Source organism: Chinchilla lanigera, unplaced genomic scaffold, assembly GCF_000276665.1.
Source record: "Chinchilla lanigera isolate Chin_1 unplaced genomic scaffold, ChiLan1.0 scaffold00033, whole genome shotgun sequence".
Taxonomy (NCBI): Eukaryota; Metazoa; Chordata; class Mammalia; order Rodentia; family Chinchillidae; genus Chinchilla; species Chinchilla lanigera.
The window spans coordinates 15,913,167-15,938,806 of record NW_004955434.1 but is presented as its reverse complement, the minus strand read 5'-3'; the positions used below and the strand labels follow the sequence as shown (position 1 = coordinate 15,938,806).

Genomic DNA, 25,640 nt, shown 5'->3' with positions numbered 1-25,640 from the left:
TCCATAAACATAATAAATTTGTAGAGTACAATCAACATACAAAAATTTATACTGTTCACAAATAAAACACAAAAACCAATCCAATATATAATAGCACCCAAAAGAAAAAATGAGTTAGGAGTAAATTTGACCAAGAAGGCCAAAGTTCTACAGGGCAAAACAGTTGATGAAAGAAACTGAAAACACAAATAAATAGAATTGAAATGAGTTATGCACATGTACCAATTTGCTACAGCGAATGAAATCATTCTGTCTTGCAAGCATGTAGTAATAAAATTTTAAAAAGACGGAAAGTTTTCTTATGTTCATGAATTGAAAGAACCAATATACCTATATGTACCATTCAAAAGTAGTCCACAGGTTGAAACAGGTTGAGAAATTTCAATGATATTTTTCACAAAAATGAAAACAAAAGCTATCCTGGTATTTGGATAAAACTGTAAATCACTTTGAATAGCCAAAATAATTTTAAGAAAAAAGAATGGAAGTGGAGAGTGAATGCCTTCTGATTTCAATATATATTATAGTGGGGCTGGGGATTTAGCTCAGCGGCACAGCACCTGACTGGCAAGCGCGAGGTTGTGAGTTCGATTACTGGTACCGGGAAAAAAAAAACCAACCATAAAAATATATCTTATAAAACTAAAGTAATTAAAGCAATTTGATACCGACAAAAACTATACATTAACTGATAGAATAGAGAGCTCCAAAGTAAACCCAGGCATATCCAGACAACTACCCACCAAGTAAGTTTCTAGGAATACACAAGGGTGAAGGACAATGTCTTCAGGAAAAGACATTTTAAAAAACTCTATATCAACATGTGAATAAATGACATGAAACTGTTATTATGCCAAACACAAAAAGAAACCTCAAATATAGTAAAGATTTAAATTTAAGGTGTGTAACTGTTACGCTCAGAATAGAAACCATAGGAGTGCAGCTTCTTGACATTTGTCTTTGGGATGATTTCTCAGCTATCACACCAAGAGCACAGGCCACAAAAACAAAAATAGGTAGCTGGGAACACATCAAACTGAAAAGCTTCTGCACAGCAAAGGAAACGATCGCCTAAATGAGCAGGCTGCCTACGGGACTGGAGACTACTTTACAAAGAAAATATGGTAAGGGACTGATATGCAGAATATACAAAAATTCGTACAACTCAATAACAGAAAAATCAAGTAATCCAATTAAAAATAGGCAGAAGGCCTGAATGCACAGAAGAAAGACATAAAAGTAGCTAACGGTATACAAAGAATGCCATCACCAACAATCAGGAAATAGAAATCAAGATCACAAGGAGACATTTCACAACTGTAAAGGTGATTAATAGAAAAAGGAAACCATGAGAACATGAATAAAAAGATCTGCAGTGTTAGTGAGACAGCAAACTGGTGTAGTCACTATGAAAAAAACAGAAATTCTCAAAAACTGAAGGCTAGGACTACCTTATGATCCAGTAAATTACGTTGCTTGGTATGTATCCAAAATATTTATTTTTTTTTTTTTTTATTTTTTTTGGTTTTTCTCCGGTACCGGGAACCGAACTCACGACCTTGCGCTTGCCAGGCAGGCGCTTTGCCGCTGAGCTAAATCCCCAGCCCCTGTATCCAAAATATTTAAAATCAGGGTCTAAAAGAGATATTTTTACTGCCTTGGTTGTTGTTGAATTATTCACAATAGCCAAGACAAAGGAGCAAAATAAATGTCCACCAACAGATGAATAGATAGAAATGTGTAGGCGCAGAATAGAACGATGTTCAGTCTTTAAAAGAAGAAAATTCAGCCATTTGAAGTATAGATGAACTGGAAGACTTCATATTAACAGCATAAACCAGATACAGAGAGAAGAATACTGCAGATCTCACCATGTATTCACTCTAAAAAAGTCAAATCCACAGAAGCAGACAATTACTAGCAGGTGTCAGCAGTCATGAAGCAGGAGAGGGGAAGGAATTAAAGGCACTAAAATTTCCTTACAAGATAAATAAGTGCTAGTGACTTAGTGCATAGCATGTTGCCTCTGGGTCCCAAGAGTGTATGGCATAATTTAAAACTTACTATGGAGGTAGATCGAAGTACAGAGAGGGAGGAAACTTGGATTAGAAGGTCATATTTATGTATAGATTGTGGTGATCATTTTATGGGTACATATTTGTTTCCAAAGTTATCTTTCAAAGTTAGGGATATATTACATGTGTATAGCTTTTTTGTATGTCAGTCATACTTCAATAAAGCAGATTTTAAAAATCTCATTTCCAAGTTAGAGTTATATTGCGTGCTCCTTTCTGCACCTACAGCACTGCTTTGCTAATTTTTCCACAGTTTTCAAAATCCTTTGGGATTCAGCTTACCACTCTTCAGGTTACCTATAATCATCTATATAACTCATATTGGCTTGTCAGATCTTTTAAAAAGACCCTGTGTGTTCCATTCATACTGTTATAATTAAATATTTGTATTGTTTTCTTAATTGTTGAGGCAGTACTCTTTGATGCCACCATCTAGAATTCATTTTCTTTTACCCTGTACTATTAGAACTCGGATTTCACTCAGGACAGTAACCAACCTACTAGCCAAATTGTCAACCAACCAATCAGACAAATTCCTCAATTTTCTACATTGCTCTGCCATATGATAAACTTCTGATGAGATATAATAAAAAATTTCAAGAAGATATTCATTTCTGAAAAAGAAGGGAAATTTGTGCAAGGATATAAGGTTTAAAGATATACCAGCTATGTTTCCAGTCTTGACATTATAAATAAAACAGCAAAAAGCTACAATACTGAAGATGGTAGAGGAAGTTAAACAGCAGGAGGGTCTGAAGGTAACATTGTATTGCCTTACATACTTTTTATTCCTTATTCTCTAAATTTATATGGGGTAAGAAAATTTGGCTCCTTTTTTTTTCTTTTTCTGTTTTGAGATGATCTCACTATGCAGTTCAGGCTGGTCTTGAGCTCACTTTGTAGCCCAGGCTAGTCTCAAACTCACAATGATCTTCCTGCCTCAGCCTTCTGATTGCTGGGATTACAGATATGCACTACCATGCCCGGCCTTGGCTTCTTAATAAACACTGGTGTGTGTTGGTCTCTCCAATCAGGTACTAACCTCTGGAGGCCAGTAGCATTATGGAAGTTGTTTATCCTTGCAGCCTTACGACAGGTTTTCTTAGCTTCAGCACCATTTACATTTTGGCTTGGACAGTTTTTAATATAGCGGTTGTCCTGTGCATTATAGGATATTTAGTTACATCTCTGCCCGCTGCCCAAGGGATGACAATAATACCATGCATACCTGTTGTGACAGCCAAGTGTTCCCAACCTGGTCACATGTCTTGTGGGGCCAAAGCTTCTTTAGATGGTAAGTACAGTGTTTAGGGTATAATTGTAAATATTGACTGTATTGCAGCATTATTAACTGGATGAGAGAATTGAGAGAAATGGCAGAATGAAAGATGCCTTCCAAATTTCTCTCTTAGGCTAGTAATTATGTCACTTAAAATATGAAGGTAGAAATTCCAGTTTTTCAACGTGACCCTTACCCTATGGCTTCAAGTCCATAAATACTTTGGATGTGACAGATTTCTGTTTATGTATTAATGAAGCTCCATAGAAAAGCACTTTCCTCCTCTGTCAGTTGTATACCATTTTACCCCTTTATAGTGTTGCAGTTGGCTTTGATTAAACTTGAAAGTCACTAAAATCTAGTTATTTTATAAAGTATCTTGCTAGTTTTTGTTTTCCTTTGCAGTCATGTTTTTAATTTTGCAGTCATTCTTTTGAACTAGCATATTTTGCATTTTTCCTTATTATACTTTATTTCTTTCTTATCAGGCTCTGTTCTTGGCATACCAAGATTTTAAATCTTTTCTTTCCATTTCTTATTATCTCTCTGCCCCATTGGATCCTGATCAGGATGTAGAAAAGGGCAAAAATGTATAACATTATTTGATATTCATGAACTGAGCCCAGAATAAACGTCTCACCACCAGACCTTGGAAGAGTTAAATGACTAGCCCCAAGTCTCTTTTCCCCTTGTATCCAATTTTTTAAAAATGCAAGGGACTGTAATTTGGCATTACCTCTAAATTTTGTTTTTGTGAACAAAGAGAGGACACAAATGAGGCCCACAGATACAATAGCTTTTTATTCTTGATTGCATGGGAACGTCCAGTAAGGCGTTTATACTCACTCCATGTATGGTCTAAAAGTTAGAATGGCTGCGGCATTAAAACGAGCACTTAAGCATCCAGCAAGAATGGATTTAAAAAGCGGTGTTTAATTTGTCTTCTAGTGAGTGCATAAAAATCTCATTGTCCAAGAACCAGAGGGCAGAGAAGAGACCAGCAAGATACTTAATGTGCATTTTTTGCCATGAGTAATATGACACAGGCATAATAAGATCTTTTTTTTTTTTTTAAAATAAGATCTTATAGATCTGGACAATAAATAAAAGTTCACGAAAGTGAGAGAAATAAAATGACACAGCTGTAGTTATAAGATAATGTGGGTAGCTTTCTCCTAATTAGAATTATTTAAATTAATTTTCATAGGGGGCAGGCCTTCTTTTCATATTAATTTATGAAATGTATGCAATAGAGCCAAATTTTAAATAGAGCATTAAAGAATTGGAAGGTAACCTTCATCTTTAAAGATATAGAGCCAGGCGTGGTGGTGCACGCCTGTAATTCCAGCACTTAGGAGCCTGAGGCAGGAGGATCATTGTGAGTTCGAGGCCAACCTGAGCTACAAAGTGAGCTCAAGGTCACCTTGAACTGCATAGAAAGACCCTGTCTCAAAAAGACAAAAGTGATATAATTACTTTTCCTCTACTCTAGGTGCAAATGGCTGATACATGTGTCAACTTGAGAAGTTTAGAAATGTAAGTGACTCAGCAGGGAGCCAGGGTCCTCACTTTGTAAACATCCTCATTCAGTGCAAGAGGAGGGCGTGGAGATGGTGTGAGTGCTGCGCTTGCCCCAGAGCGGGTGGCCTGCATGCAGTGTAAGAGAGGAAAAGAGGCTCGCTCTCCTCCTCCTCTTTTTGCTCTCGTGGCTTTTGCTGTCTTCTGCTGTTATTAACTGTTGCCCCTGTGCCATGCCACTGTGCCTTGGAGCCAGCTGACTATGGACTGAACCTCCACAAACTTGGAGCGAAATAAACCTTTCCTTCCTAATTTTGGCCTTTGGGTATTTTGTCGCAGCAATGGAGAAAGGTAACGAAGACACTAGCCTTTCCTTATCAGTTTTATGTATAAATACCTCTACCACTGTTATCTCTTAAACATATTTTTTACTTATGACTTTACTTGTTCCCTTTTTTCCATACAGTGAATTCAAAATTTTTTAGGATTGCGTATAGGACATTCTGGTTTATTCCTAATTTAACCTTTCTGCTCTCCTCCATGATATCTATGTTCTAACCACACTGACCTACTTTATATTTTTGAATGTTCCATGCTCTTTAAAACTTCTGTGCCTGTGCTCATGCTCTCACTTCTGAATAGAATGCCCTTCTCCACTTTATATTTGGTAAATCCATTGGCATTCCTTGAAGCCAAAGTCAAATATGACCTTCTCAGTTTTACAGCCCTGACTTTCTCCTCCAAAAATGCACAGTGCCTTGAATTATCAATGAAATTTAGTATATGGTTAATAAATGTGTCTGAAATGAGTAATTAGTAAATGTTCAAAAAATTTAAGGTGAGGATATTTAGTTTCATTGATGTTTTACATATAAACAATTATTGCTACACAATAATTTCTCCAAGAAGCTATGAATATTTACTTTAATACATTGAAATGTATTTTAAGGGAACCAATGGAGTAATTCTGTATAAAAATTTAAAATAATCTTACTTTTACATCATATTCTTTAATATTTTTTTCAGCTTATCCTGTGTACACAGCCTTGTGAAAAACAGTAATCAATTAAGAACATAGAACTTTAATCTGCTTTCTGGTTATTGAGTTGGGAACATCAAATTAGTCATTTTCTGTAGGGCATGAATACTATAGTTATTTCTTCTTGCCATCACAATTTTAATTATAATGTTTGTTCATTCACGTACAGAATATATACGTCATCTGGGAACTATTGCATTATATACAAGATGAAAACCAGAAAAAACATCATGCTAGAGCATAGGAAAAAACAGCATTCCTGAAGAACTGGATCAGGACAGGGACAAACAAAACGATATTTTCATATTTTATTTTGCAAATGCTTAGGTGTCGGGTAAATGATAAGAGAACACTATTCAAATGACACCCAGTGAATAGAATACTATCTCTAGCACATCAGGAAGCTCGCTCACTACTTTTGTGCTTTCTTTGAGGACCCCTAAGATGTGGGAGCGGAATTAGGCAGAGAGACATAGGAAGTAGGAGATTGAAAACATCAAGCTCCTTCTTCAGCGAACTGAGACCGAGGGAAGCACAGTGGCAGACAGACAGTAACAGCCGCTTCTTACCACAGTGAAGCCCTGACCTCCTCAAAGGGTGGCAGAGTGTGGCTTTGTTGTGGTCTTGAACCTGAGGCTAAATAATATACGTTGAAACCCAAATGAAAAGACCAATTAGAAAAATTTCATTAAAACTCCGTGTAATTTATTTTAACTAATAAATGCTGCTGCTCACATGTCTGTTGATCTAGATCAGTAATGAAAAGGCTTTTACATTTTAACAGTGTGGAAGTGCTTAGTTGTGCGTTTAAAAAAGACTACTATCGGACTTTATTTTCCTTTACACATACACAAAGCATAGCAGGCAATTTATATTGTATAGTCAAGCTTTAAAATGCGCCAAAGATCATCTCACTAGCTTTCAAATGTCATGGAGTCGGTGCAACTGAACATTTTAAATAGAGATAACAATTAGAAATCATTGCCAAGATTCTGAATTACTCTTTTCAGCTTTGAAAAATAATGCTTTACTTATAACATATGCTTGTGTAAAAGAGTAACAAAGTGAAGGAAAATCTACTCAGTCTCTCAATCCACTCATTTTCAATCAGGTTGTGTCCTGACACTCATGTGTAAGAGGGGGAGTAGCTTGTCATCAGGTCATAGGCTGATTAGGATTCTGGATTGTTCTTTATTCTTCAGCATAGTGTTGATACTGGTCAATGAGGAGAGGTTGACTGGCTTCGTCCTTGTTGCTCTTGGCACGAATCAGACAAGAGACACCCACAAAAATGATTCCGACCAGTAATAAAGCAGCAATGACTGCTATAGTAATAATCTCAGAGACACTAAAATTGCGGCCTAGTTGAAAGAGAAAATGACAGAAAATAAAACAAATATTAAAATAGTTATCACAAAAAATTAAATTTAGGTACTCATTTTAAATTTAGGTACTTTTCTCCACTGAATTTTTTTGGCCACTTTTTATAATATAGTGCCTGTCATCTTGAAGGTGCTTTCTAATTGTTTTCCACATGGGGACAGTTATTCCTACTTCCATTCTAAAGGTGAAAAAAGCATGGCTCATTTTGAGTTCCTAGGCCAGCGTCATTTGATTTGAGAGATATGGTTGATTTCGGATGCCAGATTGTTCCAAACCAAATCCTGTGCTCTTCCACTAACCTCTACTGCCCTCGTTGAGAAAGAGATTTAAAATTGAACAAGAAACTTCTGAATTTTGAAATCTCAGCAAAAGTAGTTTAGAATATACAAATCCTTCTTCATTTATATAGACAGAGGCAAACAATTCATTTTCTTTCCTTATAGGAAATGTACTCTTGGACAACTAACCTCTCTAAGGCTTGTTTTTTTTTATTTGCAAGATGAGACATAATACTTCAAAGGAGTTATGAGGACTGTCGAGATACATTGGTGTATAATCAGCTCCGTGTCTGGTCAGAGCTCTCAATAAATGTTAAATCCCCTCTCTCAACTCCAAATAAAAGTCTAAGTGAAACTCTTCGAAATCCGAACAGAAAATGTAAACCTCAGAATACAGTGATGACTTGGCTTTAGACACAGCAAATCTGTTTTTGGAACACATTGCAATGAACCACATTTTCAGCACTCACCTGGCCATTGCACTTCATAAGTGTACCCGAGGTTGTCTGCAGCGATAACAAACATTTCTCTGTTGGTGACTGGCGGCCAGAACGGTACCATGTTAAACTGTCTATTATGGCCAATAGGGGCGTTTTCCAGTGGGAACGTGGATATATCTAAAATAGTCCAGAGATAACTTGTTAGAAGACACAGTTAATACTAATATCATTATTATGTTCTGAAGGTATCCCATATTTGAGGAGAAACTGAAAAAATGTTCTTTGCATTTTACACTGAACAAAGAGTTAAAGACAGCCTCACAGTAGCAGAAAAAGGAATTACACAAAGTAGTGAAAATATTTTGACTGCAGCATCAACATACACTTAATAAAAAATACTTAAAAACAGAGGAAGTTTAGCATTTTATCAGCTATGGTGATTGTCTATTGTTTTATTTTAAATTATTAAAAATTGATTTGAGTATAATTTATTAAATTTATTTTGCAAAGCCAAAGAAAAGAGAGATCTTCCATATAGTGCAGCATAACCTGGAATTTAAATTTGAGGGATGCTGTAGCTTTTGGAGGCTGTCCTCGGCTCTCAGTATTTCTGTGTAACAGTTTTTACCGTTTTCTGTTTCCTTTGAGAGAAATTACTATGAATTTTACTCTCACATTTTTTAATTTTAAAGAGAAAATAATCTAACAAAGCAACAATGAAGACAAAATCAAACACCACAAAAACAGCAAAAATAATACATGACCTCAAAATAAAATGATAGGAATTAACAATGGTTGCTACATTACATACTGTTATCTTCAACCAAGTTGCTCAGTCCACCAGACGTAAGAATGTAAGATTGCTCAAACAATCAAAGACAGCAACAAGTAATAAAAAAAAAAATTGGAAATGATGCAGAGCTTCACCATACAAGATGGTAGGAGTTCAACAATGGTTCTTATATTGCATATTGTTGTTTTCAGATCAGTCGTTCTGATTACCAGATACAAGGGTGCAAAATTGGTCAAGAAAAAAGAAAATTTTAAGCATTGACTGTTCCTTTCAATAAACCACAGACATCAGTCATACACGTAGCCAAGCTATCCTTTTTACTGTTAGCAAAAAATATTTTCAGAATTGGAATAAAGTTCTTGCAATCCAATTAATTTCTTGTCCTCTCTCCTCTTGTACATAGATATTAAGCCATTTAACTAAGAGGCATCTACATTGTTGGTGTGTTTCTTTCATTAGGGGTAAAAGTAATGGTAGGTTCTTCGTGACAAAGAGTTATTCTTCTCAGTTATTTCTCCTTAATTAAATACACAATTAAGAGCCAATTGGAATGTCACAAAACCAAAACAGGAAGTTGGCTTGTGCAGGATATTAATGAGAATGCCAGCCAAGTATTAGCTTTTCTATTTGCTAGAGGCCTATTGCCTGAACTGTCATTGTGATCCCATGATCTCCAGAAGGATGTTTTCACATCGGTTTGAAGAAAAACTGACCAAATAAGGGGAAGGTAGTGTTTATATATTTGTAATTTTAAATCTACTATAATTAAAGCAAATTCAATATTTATTTATTACAATTTATTGATTTCTACCATTGCCAAGTACTGGTGTAGACATAGGCCATAACCCTGAACAGAACCACAAAATTCCTGCCCTCAGATAACTCCCTTTCTGGTTGGTTATTAGTTGTTATTTGCTAAAATTACTTGTTAAAGTTAGTAATTTAGGTAGATTTTAACATTGCATTTTCATTCATCTTTCTGCCTTGACCACCTTCACTCCAATTCTGCTTCAGTTGTTTGATAAAGTTACAGTCGCTAAACTAAGTAGAAGAATAATTGTGAAAAGAATAATAGCAATTGGATTTTCATGTAATTTCCCTGTGCAAGACTCTTCAAAACCTCCGTCTCTCTTAAAATGAAATCTTACGACCTTGAGTATCTGCTCTGTTTGCCTTCTGATTTTGTCTATAGGCTTTTTACCATCTAGCATAGTGTAGAGTTATTTACCTTTGTTTATTTTGATTTCTACCAACAGGCAGGAAATTTCTAGGAGGAAAGTAGGTTTTACTGGAGGTTTGTATGCTACTTCTGGTAATTAAAATACAGCCCAGATGTTCAAAAAGTATTTGTGAAAGAGTTTATGAGTATGTGTGATGACTTCATTTCTCTCATGGCTCAACAGATATAGCAGTAATTGTTCTAATAAATGTATAAATCTTCTGAAAATTCCTGGAACTTCTAGGCTATTATGTTTTAAAATTTAACTCAATTCTCAGTTAAAAAGGGGGGAGTTGGGCTGGATGTGGTGGTGCACCTGTAATCGTAGCATTTAAGAGGCTGAGGCAGGAGAATTGTGAGTTTGAAGCCAGCCTGGGTTAAAAATAAGTTCAAAACCAGCCTGAACTGCGTAGTGAAACCCTGTCTCAAAGGACCAAAAAAAAAAAATCTCAAAAAAGGGGGAGTTAAATAACATACTACACAGATCCACAGTGTTAATGAATAGAATTTAGAATTGCTGTAGGTGGAGTTCTGATGCTTTGTACTTTACTATACCATGTCTAGTATGAGGACATAATGCACCTTATTGTACAGATAAATGTAATTTCCTTTAACTATAAAATGCAATTCTTGCTCCTTTGTGGTCTTAATAATTAATTCCATAATTGTGTAATTTTTTCACTAGTGCATATAGGTTATACTGATTAATGAGGTTTTGGGAGAGATTTATGGATTCTTATAACAAACTTTAATCATTCCCCACTACCCCCATCCCACCCTTTCCTCTTGCTTCATATGTTTTGCATAGATTTCAATGTGTGTAATAGATTTTAATAATTTTATGAGTTTTGAAACACCTTTAATATCTGTAAAAATATTTTAATGCATTTCAAAACATAATCATATTCATTACTTTTAGACTTAATGTCAAAAAGATTCTTTTCATATTTTAATTTTTTTCTCCCTAAAATAGTGGTTTTATTACACTGATTTCCAAGGGATAGTTGCAGGTATATGGACTATTTAGGAAGGTAATTGTTGGCCTTGCTTCATGTAATTTATAAGTATTTGCATTGACTTATCTATAATTTTACGGTCACCTTTTATCTGAAATATTGTGTGGCTGATTTTCTACTTTGCATTTATGATATTTCTCTCCTCACTGCTTAAACAGAACTGAGAAACTTTAAGCTTCACATAGCTTGAAGGAAGGGGATAGGAGGTAAATAAGAATGTTTAAATTAAAACCTGGAGCACCTTTAACAAATTACTATGAAAATGAAATAATTATTTTTAATCAATATATGAAAGTCAGTAGAATACCTTTTTGATACTTGAAAAACTCACTTAAATGACTGCCATATTAAGATTCTCCCTTTCCCACTTCCAAGATATTGCAAATGACTGGATAATATAACTCGTACATTGCTGTTGAGTACCCATTAGTGTATACTGTAACAAAAATTACCTGGTTTTAGTAATTCCTAAACCTATCAATCCCAGTTGGTACTATAATAAAAGCAATCTAGTAAAACCTAGGTAAAGTGATAACTATGCTTACAAAAGAGATGCTGAACACTTTGGGAAGACTTGCTGAAAATTAACAGATGAAATATAGCTGTAGATTAGGAGGCATGAAAATCTAGTCTTCTACATCCAGACTGCATCACAGAATTCTTTGTTTGTTTGTTTGTTTGTTTGTTTTTCTCCGGTACCAGGAACCGAACTCACGACCTTGCGCTTGCCAGGCAGGCGCTTTGCCACTGAGCTAAATCCCCAGCCTCTGCATCACAGAATTCTTAATTTCTTGGTTCACTTGAAAAAAAAGAACCCTGACCCTGAGAATTATAGATAATGCACTGCCGTTGTACTTATGTATATAAATACACATAAAATAGAAAGTGGAACTCCAATCAGTGAATTCCAAAATTAAGCAAATTCTGGGGTCGGGATACTGGAAGTCAAATTTAGTACCTCCTGCTTGCCAGGCAGCTGCTGTGCCACTGAGCTATATTCTGGGCCCTAAGCAAATATTTATGTGCAAGTTTCTTTTATCCTACATGATTTTCCGATGCAATAAACTTTTTAGATGTATACCTCAATGAAATGTCCTGAACATGTTGGATTAGAGCACTTTAACACACACACACACACACACACACACACACACACTCTCACACATGAAACTGGTTTCACTGGATAGATGCATCAACAGATAATTAACCTCTAATCCCATGTTTATCTCCATAACGAAGTAAAGACAAACAAGCAAAAATTTATAACATTTTAAAAATATAGAAAGTTATGTTTTAACCAGTAGAAGCTTTTTAATACAAGTCTTTCAGTTGAGTAGAACTGTGGAAAGAGAGATCTTTTAATAATATTTTAAAGAACATATTAAAATTAGCTTAAAAGATATTTCCTATGGTGCAATACAAAAATCAATGTTAACTTTTCAAATTGAACAAAATTTCTATTATATGAGGCCATAAAGCAATAAAATACAGAACTGTGGAGTATGGCTATAAAATTTTGATCTCTTGGGGCATCAGAGAGGAGCTATGTAGCATTTTCCCATTCATATTAAAAGGCTATGAGAGTGTTTGTTGGGAGAAATGGGAAAGAAAAATTGAGGAAACATGGCAATCATTTTTTGGTAGCAAAAATGAGAAGCGATTACCTGGTTAGCTCTAGCAAACGATAAAATCAATGTCATCCTAAAATAACTATTTTGAGAGACTTCTGCAATTTCAAAGTGGTTTTGAATATTTGGAGATGGCTAGAGAGTGTAGCTATTATATCCTTATTTTGAAGTGTATTTAATGAGAGTCAAGAGCCGGCATAAACTGCTAACTATGCCATTGGAACAAAGCCCTTTGCGGAAAGGGCATAGCCGTGTCTTACCAGCATTGTGTCGCCTCAGCCATTCATCAAAGACTGCGTCAGTGAAAGTATGCAGGAGGATGAAAATAGGGTCATTTGGAGACAAATGGGTTTGTCCTCCCGTTCCATTCAGGAATAGATGGGCCAGATTGTGCAGACTTCGGACAGCAGGGTCGTATCTTCCTGTGGGATCACTGTAACCTGGATTTACAAGTAAGGATTGAGCAGGGTAGAAAACATTGTGTACATCTCATTATTTTCCAAGTCAACATCAGTGATTATACTGGGAAACAATTTTTCCAAAGCTCGTGGAGTCAAATTTTGCATTAATATAATAGCATTGCTTCTCTATATCAATAGTTGATATTTCCTTGCTATACTCAGAAGTAGGTTACTTTTAAGGTAGTTGTGTGACATTCTAAACGTAGCCAGTAGGTTAAAAATAATGACCTGCAAAGGATACCACTCACAATGTATAGAACATTTTATTTTGACAAGGTAGACATTGTTCTACATGGAAACCAAGATAGTGGAACTCTCTCGTTTTTACTAAAACTGCTGATACAGCTGGGAGTGCACCATTCTGATCGTCCTGCAACTTAAATTGCCACATGTTACTTTTCATCCTTGTTCTGCTCCTCTTGGATGACTGTCAGCATGTTTATTTTTGGAGAATTATTTTGGGGGAAGTTAGAAATTTCTTAGCATTTTCTTATCATTTATGTATTGGTTTATGAAATAAACCAATATGAAAAACCATATGAAAAACCTACTGTCAAAACATTTATAGAACTTTTGATAAATACCTCTTTATACAGCGGTACCTTGGTTCATGAACTTAATTTGTTCCAAGCTTCTGGAAAAGATGGCCACATTCATATTCGTTACCTGATGCAGAGTTTGCAAACCAAAATAACATTTTGCCAAATGCTTCTGTTTGTGAGCCAAATTGTTCATGAAGAAAAAGCGTTTGTGACCCGAGGTACCACTGTATTAGTGAGAAGATCAGAATGGATGCGGAACAGATCGTAAATAAAAATGGGGAGGCTTGGATATAGAATGAAGTTATTAGTGTGTACAATTGGCTCAAGGCAACAGTGTGCAATCACAGCCATTAATCAATTAATTCATTCATTTTCATGCATTTATTCTCTTATTTTTTGATTCTAGAAACACTTAAAGCTCACCTATATTGTGCGTGACCTGTGGCTAAGCACTATTCTTTTTATACATCTGCCTGGAAATTAGCATCAGTTGTTTTTGGATTGTGCATTAATATGACCAAATCTTCAGAGTTTTTAGAAAGTAGTACTTACTCTCTTACCTTAGAGACATAGTTTAGTCAGAATATAGTAATTATGTATTGAATCATCTCCAAATAAGTATAGCTAAGCAGGACTGAGAGATCTATTCCTGTGGGGGTAGTCAGAGCACATCTAACATGTTCAAGGCTATATTTAAGGTAGAACTGAACACTAATATGATTATAATAGTTATACATAATTATATTCCTTTTAAAAGTTTACATAAGTGTCAAGCATGATTTAGTGTTATAAAACATTATATTTAAAGACAGAAAATTTGGATTTGAATCTGTACTGCTACTAATGACCTGAATATCATGGGAATATCCCTTCATTTGTTTGGAGTTCATTTTCCTTGGGCTTAATATAGTATCAAAAGTCATTAAATTTTAAAAAAAAAGGTGAATCATTAGATGCTAACTAATTTGAATTTTCAGAACATTGTAAGAAGAGTTACAGAACCACACAACCTTCATGGAACATTTACTGAAACCAGGCTTTAAAGAATGTCATCTAATTATTTGGCACTTTTATTGTAATGTTTTTTTAAAAAAGAAATTATTTTAGAACCATTTTGAATATGATTTGCCAGTGTTGTTACACTTTGATATAGTTGTACCTACTGGCCAGCTAGCTGCCAGAAATTTGAGAAATTTCCAGTGCTTTCCTTTATAATAGAGAGCAGAAAATCGTAACCAAATCATAGCAGGCAGCTTGATTCATATAAACTCACAGGATCAACATGGTATTTAACTTTTTAAAGCCGTGACCTAGGCGCCTTCATTTACTCCCATAAATGCAGCGTTTCACAGGACCCATTTCATTCACTTGCCTTCGACTGTGTTCCGGAAGCTGTCTGTGGAGTTGGAGTAGAAAGGAGGTGTGTCAAACAGGCCGACCTCCAAGCACTGGGCGACGTCCTGCGGTGCGGGAAGGCGCTGCACCATGGGTCTCCCTGCATTTCCAGCCGGGTTTCTCCTGATGGGCCCGCCTTCAGTGCCTGCGGAGAATGCGGTACCGTTGACAAACGAGGATCTCTGGAGCGCTTAGCATTGCTTTCTAAAACATTATACACAGCATGGACACGGAAAAGCAGGTCCTCCGGATAAACAAATTCAAAAATGCATGCTTAGGAACATTAAAGTGAAAAAGTCTAATTTTCTATGTCCTACTACTATGAGTACGTACGCAATACGTAAATACAGCTGAAGGAAAAAGTATCCTGGTAATAGATGAGGATCTTGGCGATTGTTAAAGCAGGATACAATTTTTCAAGTGAATATATCAAAATAGAACCTCAATGGAAAATTAAATCTTGCCCACATAATCTCACAAACCTAAATTCCAGAGCCGGGTGTGGTGGTGCACGCCTGTAATCCCAGCACTCGGGAGGCTGAGGCAGGAGTATCACTGTGAGTTCGAGGCCAGCCTGGCCTACAAAGTGAGCTCAAGGCCAGCCTGAACTGCACAGCAAGACCCTGTCTCAAAAAAAAAAAAAGACAAAAACCCCCTTAAATTCCAGTCTGGAATCTGTATTTTCTATATATTCTGCACTAAAATGCCATCTATTTCAAACTTTTACAAAATTTTAAAAAAATCCCTAAATTTCTATGAGAAGTTATATATACATAATTTCAGCCCATTCATCAAGGTGAGAAATAAACTTCTTGAAGTTTCATCACAAACAGGTAAACAAAGAACTGGATAGGCAACACAATGGGCGCCTTAAGGGAGGGAGGTGGGAGGGAGAGAAGGAAGGAGAGATGGAGAGAGAGACAGAGACAGAGACAGAGAAAGAGACAGAAACAAGGGGAATTTGTTTGCATGTGGACATCCTCCACTGTTACATCTGTTAATATCTTCTGGATCACCATTTTGTGGAATTTCTCCTTGTGATAACCACTACACTACAGAAACCCACTGAGAATTTCCACTTGTGGAAAGTTGGGAACGTCTGAATAAGAAAGTAGATTTGAGAAGTATTATGAAAAAAGAGCAGTGTTTTTCACATGATTAAACAAATCTCGTATTTTAGTGGCTGGGAGAATTTTAGGAATTAATAATGCGCTTTTCAAGCTATGATGCGAAGTGCCGCTAGCCAGCGTGGAGTATTTATGGAAAGGTTAATCTAAGTGTGTGCCTATGGGTCACCGCGAGTGGTGATCAGCGAAACCACAGGCATGGCTAGGATCTTCCAAGAAGAAAAAGTAGGGAAAATAGGATTTTTGATGTGTTGAGAACAATTTTCACAAAGAAGAAGTTTACAAAGAACAAAGAAATCTGAAGGACTGTGGAGAATCTCCACAGATAAAGTGAGAGAAATTTTACAAGCAATTTTATATTCTGGGCAGAGGAAATAAGAGGTAAGTTTTATTTGTAAGAAAAATCCCTCATAACCCTGGCACAGTGCCTGGCGTTAGAGTTGCTCGGTGCACGTGGTGGTAGGAGAAACATGATGTTTGCTGTAGAGAGTCCGTTTGGTTCTGTTTTGTTTGCCAGAGCTCTGTGACACTGCAGGGCTGTAGTGGAATGGTAAGAATGTAGACTGGAGCCTCATCTGAAGAACTCAAGTACTGCGATGAGAAAGTCATATGTAATTTATTAGGAAGTGAGGAAAATCGAAGCCTTGGGTTGGTGGGAGGAGAGGAGATTGATTAGTGTTTTGTATCAGTCTATCTCAGTGGTCTCTAGAGAGAAATATATGTGCCTTAAAGAAAAAAGGAGAATAATCTACTCCACAGGGAGAGAAAATATTGTAACTTCAACTCATATTTCTTTTACTTCATAAAGCTTTCTAACATAATGATTACCACCTGGTTGATTAGCATGATGAACTTTACATAATATATAAACAAATCATATATATTGGAACTAGAAAGTATGGTATATGTGGACCGTTTGGGTGAACATTCACCAAAAACTACCAGTTAAAGGTGATGTTTTGAGGCCAGGTGTGGAGTCAGATGCCTGTAATCTCAGCACTTGAGAAGCTGAGGCAGGAGGATCACCATGAGTTCAAGGCTAGCCTGGGTTACATAATGAGTTCAAGGTCATTTTGGACTGCATAGAGAGACCCTGATGCAAAAGCAAAACAAAACAGGCTGATGTATTGAGGATTACTGTCTTGGGAGTTATTGATAAATCATAAGAAATAAAGCATTACTGGTGTTCAAAGTGCTGGATCATAATTTTCCCTTGTGGAATTTTACAGCAGAAAATTCTGATAATAAAGAAATTCATTAAACTAGTTTAATTTTATGTCAGTTATTTTGAAATTTGTTTGCATGTGGACATCCTCCGCTGTTACATCTGTTAATATCTTCTGGATCACAGTTTTGTGGAATTTCTCCTTGTGATAATCACTACACTATGGAAACCTGCTGAGAATTTCCACTTGTGGAAAGTTGGGAACATCTGAATAAGAAAGTAGATTTGAGAAGTATTATGAAAAAAGAGCAGTGTTTTTCACATGATTAAACAAATCTCATATTTTAGTGACTGGAAGAATTTTAGGAATTAGGAATTCGCTTTTCAAGCTATAAAGTGGAGTGCCACTAGCCTGCGTGGAGTATTTATGGAAGGGTTAATCTAAGGATGTGTGCATATGGGTCATCCGTGAGTGGTGATCAGTGAAACCACAGGCATGGCTAGGATCTTCCAAGAAGAAAAAGTAGAGAAAATAGGGTTGCTTTGAGGCTTAAGTGAGAGAACATAGTAAACATTTCAGTATGAGAAGCAATACATGTTCAGCGAAGGATTAGTTTCATTTTTCCCTGTCTTGCCTAATAAATAAAGTGGTTGGTATTTACACCTTCAGCTGAGCAATCTTTAGAAAGATTTTCAACTTGTCACAACACTGTCCTTCTAAATTATGAAATGCAAATATTAATGGACAAAAAAACCCTTTCTGTGTTATAATTATGTATGCCCACTTAAACTGTTTATTTTGGTGTTTGATCATCAGTATGATTGGAAAATGTCTATGAAAGTTTAAGCCCAAAATACATCAGCCTGGCCAGAAAGAGATAGTTAAGTATCTGAAGAGACCATGATCCTCAATTTCATTTCTCTGGTACAGGTGGGACCACTCTTCTTCATGCAAAACAATTCAAAATTTATTCTAAGTTGTTATCGCCTACAGTGGAAAACTTGATAAACCGTCTCATTTCTCATTTCTGTACATAGCACATACATTTCTAAATATTCCTGTAGTGGTGAAACGTCTACATGTACCTACTTCTTAGGGTCAGGGATGTAGCTCAGTGGCACAGTCTCTGCCTGACATGAACCTATTTCTTTCTGATCTACTTAGAATATTCTCTTAAGTTTATAAAATAATTTAAGATTTGATACATGGATATTGCAAAATATAATGAATATAATAATGACCTGAATTCCCATGCATCTAGTTTTTATGAAGAAGAGCAAATGTTCATAATATGCATAAATGCCTGAAGAAGAGTAAAATTAGATGGAATAAGAACTTCTAATAATTAAGGTCCACGTTAATGCACAGAGACAGATAGTAACATGATCCAAGGCAGAAATAGAAACTCAGGAATAGATTGGGTTTTTTTTTGGTATTGTGAATAGAACTCAGGACCTTGCACTTGCCAGGCAGGTGCTTGTGATGCTGAGCTATATCCCCAGCCCTGAAACTCAGGGGTAGAGCCCCCAAAATAAACTTGACCTACAATGGAAGTGTTCAGATCATTGGCGAACTCCTAGGACAACATAGCGTCTCTTACATTCTCTTACATTTACTTTGCAAAAGCAGCAAATCAGCAGCTGGCAGATGTGGCCTGTGCAATGTTCTCCTTTTCTGAACCATCCCTGCAACATCACCCTTAGGTTTTGAACTCTTTGACTGAATAAACACAAAGAATTTTCTTTCCCTTCTTTTCTTGCCTCTCTTTTCTTCCTTCCTACATCCTTCCCTAGCTTATTGTGCCCAGAACATTTCAAGATCTTTTCCGTCTTTCAGATTTTTCTGAAAAAGATTCTCTGAGAAATTCCAACCCCAGACACATGACTACTAAGTAGTGCTGAGTATACTAAGTGGATTAATGTACACATCTAGACGTCTCTAAAATAAAGAAGTCGGCAATGCTATGAGCCAACTAATCAAGAAAAGCAGTGTAAAAATATGCAGGCACATTCTGTTTCTCTGGAGCACCTTGTAGATTGTCCTGCGTACAATAGGTGCTCAAAGGATATCTGAGTAGGGATTCTCTTGGACAATAAGAACAGGTTTTACTCTCAAATATTCTAGAGTGAAGGGCTTCATGCAGCCTGTTTAACCTCTTAATCTAATATGAATTCGGGCAGTTGGTTTTCATTCGGAACTTACTGTTACAAAGAGTTCCCAGAGAGTCATAGTCTTCCAGGGACTCGCAGATCACTCGCCACTGAGAAAAGACGGAGTTGGGGCTGACTAGAGTCGAATCGAAGCTGCTTCTCGAGCCCATCAAGTCATCAGTGCAGATATCGCAGACGTTTTTCCCAGTTGCAAAATTCCAGTAAGGCAGGGAGAAAGAAGGCTCCTGTAACATGTCCTAGATTACAGAAACTTTGTCAGTTCTCTCTGGTTGTTTCTATGGAGTCTCCTCAGCCACTAAGGAAGCAGGGAACCAGCGGTGTCCCAGGGGCACTGAAGAGTTAAATAGAAGTCACTGAGACCCGAGAAGAATGAAACTCAATTCATTATTTCCTCAAAAAATAATTTGAAAGGAAAAAGTTATTGCTTTTTTTTTTTTCTTTTTGGCAGGTAATTACATTTCTCCTGGCTATATCAAAAAATCATCCATTAAAAACATCCATTCCTTGACATTTCTATTTCCCACTTCCTGTCTTTTATTTAAACATCACTAACTCTTAGTCTGATGTCAGGTCCAACTTTGAAATATGTTTTCTGGAACAGTGACTTCTGTTTCTGTTTTTCATTTAATTTAAATGGCTGTAGTCACGTAGATTCGTTTGATGGCAGGGACAGGGTCTCTTTTACTTATCTGCTCAAAGGTGTTTGGTTTAGAGACTCCTGCTCCAAAATCTAAACCAAGACTCAGGCCTCTGCCTCAAAGTCACACAGGAAATGATAAACAGAAACAGAACAAATTTTTGTGCCTCTTGCTTTTTAGACCAAACACGTCATTTCCATTCAGAACGGATTACACATTTTTAAAAAATGTTGCAGTAAAGGTTACAGGCTTATACTATTGGGCTCCTCAGAACATACATTACTTTGTTAGTTATCATTTCTTATGCCCATTAAAGAGTTACATTCAGCGGTGAGGTTTCTCGCTATGTAGTTCAGGCTGGCCTCGGGCTCACTGTGTAGCCCACACTGGCCTCAAATCCCACACAGCCTTCTACCTCAGCTTCTCAAGTACTGGGATCAGGGGTGTGATTTAAATGAAAGGGTTGCCATTGTTTTGTTTCTTAAGCACACAGTACCTTCTGCCTTTTCACTTTCGCTTCCTTCCCAGGACACATTTCCTTACCCGTGGTTGTGTTATGGGGTCAGCAGATTTCCAAGGCATCCCCGGTTATTGATCTTCAAGGGTCAGTCGTCCTCATTTAGAGGCCAGCGTGGTGGTTCACAAAAATTAGTGGCAGCTTCCGAGGATCATTAAGAACCAGATTGTGGTTCAGGAACGGATATTTGGGAATCAGAGCAAATTCAGATAGAATTTCAACTGTGCATTCTGTTTAGATTGTAATTTGTTGGCTGCCTTGTGGTGTAAAGAGGTTCAAGTTTACACTGAAACGTGGAAGCCTTTAAAGACTTTCCACCTGTCCTCTCACGAGGTGCACCCATGGGAAAGGACTTCAAGATATGCAGATTGAGAGTGAATGGTAAATGATGGATTCATCTGCATAAAATCTACTAAAGGCCTTACCTGCAATCAGAGTTATAAAATATGATGTATGCAGTGCTAGAAGAATTCATTTAATCACACTCAAACTGAATAAGGATAGACCCCTTGCAAACAAATATTTTATTCTGCATTTTAGAATATTAATTCTCTCTCTTCTAACCAATTTCTCTTTTTGAAATGACGCTGGTGCAAACATCCTGAAAATCAGCAAATTAGTCTAAGCACCCTTTCTGTCTTCAGAAGATTTAGATTAATTTTTAACATTTTAACTGGGGAGGGGGGATTATTATCATTGCTGTTAAGCACTAGAAACAAGTTTAATTCATGAATTTCCTAGTTGAGATTTGACTCTCAAAATTTGTATTTTAAAATTACACTTTATCAAAAACAGATCTATCAAAAAAAGTGTCTCTTCTACCAAATACCTAGTGTGTTTTGAGTGTATCTGCTTAAAAAAAAAGCATGAAATGGTTGCACTCAGATTGAGGTTTGCTTTAGGCCCTTGAAAAGCCAATGTCTTTTAATTGAAAGTAACATCTGATGGATGCGCTATATTTTATTTTTTTTAAGCTGTGCACATGATGCTTATGCCTATCGATAATAGACTTCCTACAATAGTCAAGAAAGTTAACATCCATAATTTCATACGGTGATGTAAGGTCTTCAGATAAGATCTGGAAAAATGTGGTTTAATGAAAAGATAACAATCAAAATGGAAAGGCACATTTTTTTTGTGTCTTAAACTCTAACCTGTGTTGGACAGAATCATCACCTGGTATGAGGAGGTAGAACAGTTAGAAACAAAGGAGCTGAATGGGCCGCTCCCTTTCCCCCATTTGACCCTAAGCACCCAGTGGTTAGTTATTCCTGCTTCCCTCATCCTAAGAGAGGTACAGGATGAAATCACAGAAGCCTAAGCAGTCACCACACCCTGGGTGGCAGAGAATCCCCAGGGGATTCTGTCAGAGGCTCCTAGAGCTGGAGGTGTCTGGCCTTTACATTCTGAAAGCCTGAGTTATCGGCCCCTTTACTCCCTTTCTTCTTTCCTGCTGCTGTTGGCTGCTGTCCAAGTGATCTTCAGTAAACTGGACTACTATTGGCCCATTCAGCTGGGACAGAGGCACAGCCTGTATTTGGGACTGGGCAGAAGGAGAGCATAGGTACACTCACTTCATCCAGCCGGGAGAGAGCGTCTACCTGCTTTTACCGAGGACCGGCCCATGCAAAATGAGTTTCCCTTGTTTCAAGCTTCCTGGGAGTCAGTTTTTAAAATGAAGGACCTGTAGAGATTTCTTTTTTTTTTTTTTCTGGTTCCGGAAATCAAACTCATGACTTTGGGCTTGCCAGGCAGGCGCTGTGCTGCTGAGCTACATCCCCAGCCCCTTAGGACAGGTAGAGATTTCTTAGTGCCTAACTCATGCCTAAAAATGTCTCAAATATCTTTCTCATCATTGATATTTCCTTTTCACTTCACAAAAAGATCAAGTTTAGTTAATAAGCAAGGAATCAGTATGAAGTGAAAATGAATATCAAAGGCAGATTAGTAAAACAAAATCACTTTGTCATCCCTTGTTCTAATCACTTGGAACAACAGTGAATTAAAATGACTTACAAATGGGGTGGCACGCCTTCTGCAAGGGACTTGAAATTCAACATTTTCATTCATACCTGCATATCTTTCTCCAGCTGCAGGAGGTGATACCTGTGCCAGGTGAGAAAAGCTGGTCCCTCATGAGAGAAATCCACTTCGCCAAAGCTTTCCTGCCCTGGCCCAAGGAAAGTCTTTTTGACGGAGTAATAGTGTGTCCAAACGAAGTAGTTATAAATGGAAATGTTCTCAAACTGTGGAGTGCTGCCATCGGGTCCCAGTATTTCTTCCGATCTCCTGATGGCAATGACGTACTGTGGGTGTGTGGTGTGCTTTGCCATGTCCAGGGCCTGGACAAAGTGGTTCTTTTCCTCTCTACTCAAGTCCAGAAGATTTCTTCTGACTTTAGGGAAGAAAAATCAGATATGAAAGCTTCTGCCTTACGGGGATGAGTGGAGAATGAGCCCTTTGTGCCCCGCTCATCCATTAAAGTTTAGACATATCTATATTCAAATCTCTTTCCAAGTATTTTACAGGTCGCACGCCTTTTCTCTTTCATGATTGGGACCAGACATGCTTCAGATTTTGCAGATTTTTGTGTTTTAAAATATTTGTTAGTCCATAATGAGACATGTTGAGGCGGGTACATACAAACATAAAGCTCATTTGTTTATTGAATGCCTTTTTCATCTAGGCTGTCATACACACAACAAAAGTAGACAGTATAGAATTTTCCACTTGTGGCATCATGCTGAAATTCTAGAGTTTTGAGCATTTTGGATTTTGGACTTTTGGGTTTTTTTTTTTTTTTCAACTTGAAAAATATCCCTAACTACAATCTTCCTTCAGCCTTTCTCCCTTGCTTCCCCTCCCTGCATGCATCTAGCCTCTTGTTTTCTGTCATCTTTCTTTCACCTTACTTGTGGATTTGCATGTCTTCCTCATGGATTTATGAATCTGTGATCCTGTCATATTCAGTTCTGCTCACTACTGACATTTTTTTCTTGGAATTTCTGCTTTTTCTAACATCATGAATATTGCAAAAATCAGGTAGGGGGTATAGTACAGTGAGTAAGACCGGGTTTTTTTTTTTCTTTATGACTTTGGGAACATTTTTCTAACCTCAGTTTTCATCTGTAAAATATGGGTAAAAATGATACTTGCTTCACAGAGTGGTAAAAATCAGAGCAGACACATAAAAGCAGTTAGACTCATAAGTACTCTTTTGCGTCATTGGTCCAGGCTCTGGACATGAAAAACAGTGGAGTACCACAGGCTGTTACTTTGTAATGCTTTGATTCGTGTGTAATGCTATTTAGGCTGCAGGCTTAGCCTGTCATCTCAAATGCCTGAGTTGATCAGCATGGCGGGAAACTGCTGACCTACAGGGACAGTTGAGGAAGCTTGAATATTACAGCTCCATAGATCTCAGTGTGAATGCCAGGTTTACAAAGTATCAGACGTGTGCGTTTGACCTTTCTGTACCTCATCTACGGCAGTTAACATAAATACCTTAAGTCCGGCACAGTTCCTACCGCACAGTGACCTCTTAGCTGACCTTTTGGAAGGAAATACTATTATTTTAAAGATCTGAGTTTCAACCTCAACGCCCTACTTGTAACATGTTTCTTAACCCAGCCAAGGCTCAGTTTGCTCAACTGGGGAAAGAGAGGGTTGATAGAGTTTGCAGGTGGTCTTCTAGTTCACATGGTGTGAGGCGCTGTGAAGAACTTCAGTTCTCACCCAGGTGTGCGCACCAATGCAGAGCATCCCTTACCTGTGAGAACCCGCTGGTTGCAGGCACTTCCTGCCCACCCAGGACGGCACGCCCCGCAGTTGTGTCCCGAGAAATTGCCGTTGCAGTGACACGTCCTGTTGAAGAATCGCAAGGGCCACCTCTCTCGATCGTCTCTGCCGTCATGCGGGTACTGTCGGCTGTGGGGTCTCGAGTCTGCAGTCACCGCGTCACACCTGCCCCGCCCTGAGGAGGAGCCGCAGCGGTCTGTCCCCGGCCCAGCCGAGGGGGACAGATCCGGGCAGCACGTGCCACTTCGCAAAGCCTCCACAGTGGCACACTCGCGTGGAAATTGAGCCCATACCTGCTGGAAAAGCAGCAGGGAGAGGAGGATAGATTCCAGAGAGGGGAATCTACACGATTTCATTCTGGTGGAAGTAAGACTGCAGGACAAAGGTCTGGCTCGAATCCTTTGCAGAGAGGAAAGAGAGGCATGTAGATAAAAATTCACCTGGAAAAAGAAAGGAAAATAGAATTGTGCAAGTTTTTTTTTTTTTTTTTTTTTTTTAGTATTCTTAAGAAGGATAAGCGCTCTCTCAACCTCCTTTCAAAATGAAATCCTTGTATGGACACAGACATTTCAAACACATAATGAAAATAGTTTGCTTTAAAAATTTTGAGTAGGGGCTGGGGATTCAGCTAAGCGGCACAGCGCCTGCCTGGCGAGTGCGAGGTTGTGAGTTCGATTCCCGGTACCGGGAAAAAAAAACAAAACAACAACAACAACAAAATTGAGACACATACTGCCTCCATAATGAAATCCATTTCATAGTAATTTAGTTTTCTTCATTTAAAATTTTTACCTATATACTAATACTTATTCAGCAAAAGCAGTCATTCATTTACTTATATACTAATACTTATTCACCAAAAGCAGTCATTCATTCATTTACTTAGATACTAATACTTATTCACCAGAAGCATTCATCAACACAATTAATAGTATTAACCACGGGTCTGAAAGAAAAATTGGGAGATTTCCAGCAAGTTGATTTTCTTAGTTTCATATCTCCCTGCTAGCGGAGTTACGGTGCGCGTTCACTCACTCCGGAGGAGCTCCTCTCCAGTACCTTAGATTCCTCAGAGGTTTGTCTGCCGCAATGCCCTCCCAGTGGACGGTTTTTTATGTGCTCCTTGCATGACGTCAGAGCTGCTAATTATATGTGGG

General features: G+C 37.5%; 1 protein-coding gene across 1 annotated transcript; it reads right to left on the bottom strand.

The window, feature by feature from the left end:
- Positions 1-6,613: 6,613 nt before the first annotated feature.
- Positions 6,614-25,599, bottom strand: Tyrp1 (tyrosinase-related protein 1). Its single transcript, XM_005388689.2, has 8 exons — positions 25,543-25,599; positions 24,455-24,923; positions 22,758-23,080; positions 19,562-19,766; positions 15,044-15,211; positions 12,929-13,108; positions 8,043-8,189; positions 6,614-7,272 (listed from the first exon to the last, which is right to left on the bottom strand). Exons 2-8 carry the CDS (start codon positions 24,837-24,839, stop codon positions 7,103-7,105), a joined length of 1,578 nt encoding a protein of 525 aa, XP_005388746.2. The 5' UTR covers positions 24,840-24,923; positions 25,543-25,599; the 3' UTR covers positions 6,614-7,102.
- Between the last annotated feature and the right edge of the window lie 41 nt (positions 25,600-25,640).